Source organism: Mauremys mutica, chromosome 2 (assembly GCF_020497125.1).
Source record: "Mauremys mutica isolate MM-2020 ecotype Southern chromosome 2, ASM2049712v1, whole genome shotgun sequence".
NCBI classification, from domain to species: domain Eukaryota; kingdom Metazoa; phylum Chordata; order Testudines; family Geoemydidae; genus Mauremys; species Mauremys mutica.
The window spans coordinates 250,247,942-250,253,941 of NC_059073.1; the positions used below are offsets into that span (position 1 = coordinate 250,247,942).

The window sequence follows — 6,000 nt, forward strand, 5'->3', positions numbered from 1 at the left end:
ATTGTATTCAGTTTCTTGGTGCTGATGCATAATTACTTCAGTAGTTCAAAATTTTCTTTTTAACAAAATTGAGAATATTTTATATTTGTATTCTAGAAATACTTAGTCCTGCCTTCACATGGGGTGGACTAAATAACCTCTTGAAGTCCCTTCTAATCATACATATCTATGATTCCATAATTTAAATGAAACATTAAAGGCAGTGTTTTTGTCACAGTCTAAGTCTTGTATTATTTTAAAGGCTGTACTTATGTGTTTTATTTTGTGTAGGACAACAAAAGTCTTAGTAGGAAAAGGAAGAAAATTGATCGTGGGAATGGACCTTTATCATCTGAGTCCTTATCAGAGTCAGATCCTACAGAGGAGGTCAGTGTGAAATACAACCTAGATTTCAAATTTTAAAAAAGTATATTTGAGAAGTTAAATGTGCCTAAGTGAGTAAGCTAATTTGACTGTGCTTAACTCATCAATAGATGAAGTGGCAAATTATGTATTATCTTCAAGCTGTTCAGTTTAATTTATCCAGTTTAATTGGATTTCAGCAATATGACCTATCTCAAAGTTATATAAGCACTCGCCTATTTAATAAGGACTCTTGCAATTCATTAGTTAGAATGCTTACCACTTACTGATTATTTTGAACTATTTTGTTATAGTTAAAATTCTGAATACCATAATATTCACTAACATCACATTAAATGCTTGATATATTGACAGTTTATGGGACTATCATTTCATTACTGTGTGTACAAAGGCAGGGGATTTCCATCTCACTTCTATTAATGTTAGTTACCACTGGACATTGATTACATTTGCAATGTTTGGTTTTTTTAAATCAAGGGGGTTAATCTGAGTTTAGTCCCTGTTCTAATATGGAGATCCTTTCATCACTGTGGATTGATTTAAATCCAGTACTTGTAATCACCGATTTTAATCATGATTTAAATCAGTAAGCAGGAAACCTTGATTTAAATAGTTTTAGCTCTGTTTTGCTTTTGTACTTTTTATTAAAGGTTGATTTTCATTGGTTGATACCATTACAACATGTTTGTTTACACCTAATTTAGCACTAAGTTTTGTACCTCTTAGTAGGATACACTGTATTGATACACATTTATTCAAGCAGTTATCTAGCTTATCTTACATTTATTGAGCTCTTAATTTTTACTTTTTTTTATTATGTTAGCAAAAATGATGAACGAGGCATTTACTAGATGGTTGATATTGATTCTTTTTATCAAAACATGTTTCGTATTTAAAACTGATGTATTAAACAAAGGAAATATCTGTAGTTAGTGAATTTAACTGATTTGTTTCTGGACACTGTGTCCTTTAGGACTGTAGAACTAGTAGATCTCATCCTCTCACTTATAGCTTTTATTCATAGCTTGGAAGAGGAAAGCAAGTTTTTGTGCTTTTTCAACTCCCAGTTGGTTTCTTAACTTTGAATCAACTGTTCTTTGAACTGAACCAGTGGAATAAACTGAAAGGAAGAAAATTTTCTTTTTGCACTTGCAGAAGAGGCTTCCACTGTCAAAAGCTGAGTTAGCATTTCAGCAAACTCTGGTTACAGGGTACTTAGACAGTGACTTCCTCCAGTTCAGTAGTATGTCTTTCTTTAAAACTTCAACAGCAAACATGTACTGCTTAATATTTTTTTTATTTAAATAATTTTGATATATTATAGTAAGTTACGTCCAGAATAGGTTGTCATAATTTCAGAGGTAAATTTCAAATTCAAGTTTAAATAGCTTTATTTTTTTTAAATAAACCTGTATTTAATATAAATTTTAAAAATTGATTTTATTTAAATTATCCATTTTTATCCACCCTGTTTTCCATATAGAATTCCAGACTACGTGAAGGCTAGGGAAAATTTGAGTTATTATGGATTTTTTTCACATAGCTAGTTTTAATAATTTTACTGGCATCTACATGATAATTCCCTGCTATGCTATATGTTGTATAAGTAGACAGACATTGTTTCCTTGAAAGCACTCAGCATTTTTTATTTCCAAAACCGGATGATACTGGATAGAATGATTTGCAGAAAATAGCACAGATATCCCAGTGTATTTCTTCATATTGTTACAACATTGTATGCTGTACCATATTGTGCCATCATGTTTTAGAGCCAAAGCTAAAACTTTTTACTTACAGGTATGTTTGGAAATATTGTTCTGCCACAAAAGCTTATTAATTAATTTTTTTTAGGTACAAGTGAAAAAGAAAAAAAACAGTGAAGAAAGAGAGAAAGTAACAGCAAGTATCATTCCTATTCTCATATATTTAGAAAGTGTCTTAACTGTGAAAAATTCGCAGGTACTTTTGTAGTCTCAGACAACACCCTTTACAAAGTTGAACATTTTATGGAAAATTCTACTCTCAGGTACATAGTTGTAAATCAAGAATAACTCAATTTACTTCTGGAAGCTCCTTGGCCTTTACATCAGTGTACCCGAGAACAGAATTTGGCCCTGTATTTGTAGATTCGAAGGCCAGAAGGAACCATTGTGATCATCTAGTCTGACCTGCTATATAACACAGACCACAGAACTTCCCCAAAATAATTCCTAGAGATAACTGTATGTTATCTAAATACAGGAATGTATGAGTAGAAAAGTTATTTTCTAGATGCAGTAAATGTCAAATATGTTTACTCATGTTCACATTAATAAAATGGAATATTTACCAGCGTATATCATATGGGTTTATAGTATAAATCCTGCTCTACAATATGTAGGAAGATATTCTGTTCTATGCCTCATAAAGTGGATGTACATTGCATCTGGGAGTGTGCTTCTCAGACTGGTAGACAGACATACGCTAGCTATGCTCAAACTAAAAATACCATTGTGGATGTTGCAGCGTGGTCTGCAACACAGGCTAGCCACCTGAGTGTGGCTAGTCCTGCACTGGTCTAGACATAGCCTATAAGGTGCAGCACTGAACTCAGCCCAGAAAGAGGATGGGGAAAGGAGTCAAGGCAGTTTTAAAACATCTTTGTTCCCTCTTGATTTTGGGTGGCTTCAGGGCCCCTGGCATAACTTGAACAGCCTTGGAGGCCTGTGTAGGTTACAGCAGCTGCCCTGTGGGCCCCAGCAGTGCTCATTCTCCCTGGCACTGGATACTGAGTCTCTCCCCTGGCACAGTTTGGGAAAGAGTCCTCAAAAGGCTGTTCCAGTAGTGCCTAGGCTGAGAAATTCTCCTCCAACTGAATAAGGGGCTTTTACCTTCCCTTTATGCCCTTTTACCCAGTACAACGGGTTAGGAGCCGGGATGAGGATCTTGTGTTTAACTAATTTCTTTACAAGGACCTTCTGCATTAATTAGTCTTAGACTATTTTGTTCAATATGTAATCTACATACAGATTTGTTATAAATTTTCCAGAGTTGGGCAGGTTGTCATCCATGTGACTACCAATAGTTGATGTGTTGAGCTTTTTCTTTGAAATATATGTACATTACATACATTGTATACTGCACTGAAGCTATATATCTTGTGTATAGTAGAATACATATATATAGTGACAACTCTTGTGTATCATTGTTATAGCATACAATGTAAACCTGCATGCCTTACTCAGGAAGAACTACTGAAATTCTGCCTGACTAAGGACAAGAGGGTTATTCTATTAGCATAAGTGTTTCTGAGTTTAGAGTATTAATGTTAGGTTCTGATCCTGCAGCCTTTCCTTGACTGTATAAGGGCTTTCAAAGTTGAGCTCTTACATTATCCCAAATTAAATGAGGCATAAGTGCTGGAGACTGGAACCTAGGACAGTTTATTTTACTGTGTCAGGAATGGGGAAATCTAACTAAAATGTGATTAAATAGGGCTTCCTACCCTGCTCTTTCACAAGTATGCAGAATGCCATTTGCATCACAAACCCCCATTATCTTATTGATTTCTCAAAAATTCATAAAGTGTTCATTTGATTAAAAGATTTGGAAACAAAATTAGAGACAATGACTATTTCAGACCTCTTACCAGACCAAAATAGAACTAACTTAAAAAAAAAACATTCATAGTATTCTTTTTTGTTTGTTTGTTTTATACTATTTATTTATGTAGTAATCTTTTATCTGAAATACTTTTGAACAAAACACCCTTTCAAAGTTCTTACACCACTTCCTTAGCTGAATTTTAATAGATGGGTTTTGGCTTATGAAATAACTTACACTATTTAACTGTTTTAAAGGATAAAACAAAAAAGAGAAAGAAGCACAAGAAACACAGTAAAAAGAAGAAAAAGAAGACAGCTGGTTCAAGTTCAGATTCAGAATAACACTTAAAAATCAAGCCTGTCCCTTCAACAAAAGTGCAATGACTAAAGGAAACTTCAACTGTGAAAATTATCGCAAACTTTACCACACTGCATGAGTTTTCCAGTGTTTTAGAAATATTACTAGACTTTCAATAGCCAGCCAGGTGCTAATGTGCCCAAAAAGTCCATTGTTGTTGCCTGCTGCTTAATACCTGGGGTACAATTTTTTTTTAATTACAGTAGCCAGTGTTAGTTTAAAATCATGAGAGAGGGTGGTCCAGCTAAAATGTAAAATATTAGGAAATAGAGTGCAACTTTTAGATACTAGTGTTTTAACAAGTTAGTAATATAGTCCAATTTTTAAATCTGCAAAAATAAAATAAAAAATTCATCTTGAAGAGGAATATAACATAAGACTATTGATACTTGCTGACTACTAATGCCATTTGTGAAATGGGAATAGAATAGTAACAATTTTAAAGGTTACTTTTGTAGAAGTATTTATGATAATTTTGCCCTTTATTTTCTTTTGGGAGTGTTACCATTTTGGCTAGCTGAATTAGGGTGCCTTTGATCCTTGCAAAATCTAACTATTTTTAACAGTACAACAGCTATATTTCCTAGGGAGATCAGAACTGGTATCAGCAGGTTTTTCCTGAATAAACAATTCTGGGCCTCTAGCATGTACTTCTTCATTAAGTAAGAGCAGTGACACACTGCAGCATAACTTGACATCCAAAAGACTTTACCTCCACTTTATTGAAATGATGCTGAATACTGTGCTATTAATATGTATTATATCATTTAAAGTAATTTTGAGTTTAACTGAACATTTTTGGCAAACACTGGTAGCTTTTTTCCTTTGCATTGTCATTGAGATATTTAGAATTATTTTGTATGTTTTGTACCATTTTTAAATAACGTACAGGTATTCAGTTGTAACTAGTGATTTTTTTTTAATGAATTATGTTCCAGGTGTGGAGTTTCATGTATGTATTTACTTTATTCTTATAGTAAGTTCATTTGCTGTGATAAAATGCACACTTGCTGAAAATATTTAGCATGTAAAAAGCAGGGTTTTGATATCTAACAGCTTCATATTGAAGCTGATTTTACTCTAAGCAAGTTCAGTGGCAGACCTGTTATGCGGATGTGTCTTGTTATATAAAACTACTGCCAGAATCTCAGTAAAGATACTCTTTAAAAAGTTTGTCTTTGTATTTTTGGACCACCAGACCATGGAATATTGACACAAACAGATTGAGCTCTTTTACTTGCACCTGCAACTACTTCAGTAACAAAAACAGAAAAGAAACATGATAAATTAACAAAACATACACAAAAACTAAACCAACCCTTGGACTTACGCTTTATACAAGTGCGCACTCTCGCGTCCTCTCACTCTGTTTCCATTGCCTGGTCTGCTGTTGCCTTTAAGATATTCCAAAATGTTCTGCTGTAGAACAAACCAACCCCTCTCAACCTCTTGTATGCATGATAGTTACTATCTACCTTAAGTACATTACTGAAGTACAAAACATAGTTTTCTGCTACTTAAGAATTTTAGTACATTTCCTAAACAATCATAAATTTGCAGATCATACAGAAAGAAAGAGATACTAATATTTTTGCTAATCTTCAGTCAAATTTACTTCTACTTCAAGCAAGTTCTTGGAAACATCCAAATTTTATTTTACAAAACTGACTTCCTATCACTACTAGATTAAAACTT

General features: G+C 33.5%; 1 protein-coding gene across 2 annotated transcripts in view; it reads left to right on the forward strand.

Annotated features, from left to right (window-relative positions):
* Positions 1-5,478, forward strand: part of FAM133B (family with sequence similarity 133 member B) — a 29,039-nt gene extending 23,561 nt beyond the window's left edge. For both annotated transcript variants that reach the window (XM_045003124.1, XM_045003123.1), the window contains 3 exons: positions 271-366; positions 2,215-2,262; positions 4,203-5,478. In XM_045003124.1, the coding sequence (XP_044859059.1) occupies positions 271-366; positions 2,215-2,262; positions 4,203-4,289 (231 nt within the window). In that variant the 3' untranslated portion in view covers positions 4,290-5,478. The remainder of the gene's footprint in view (positions 1-270; positions 367-2,214; positions 2,263-4,202) is intronic.
* The last annotated feature ends 522 nt before the right edge of the window (positions 5,479-6,000 follow it).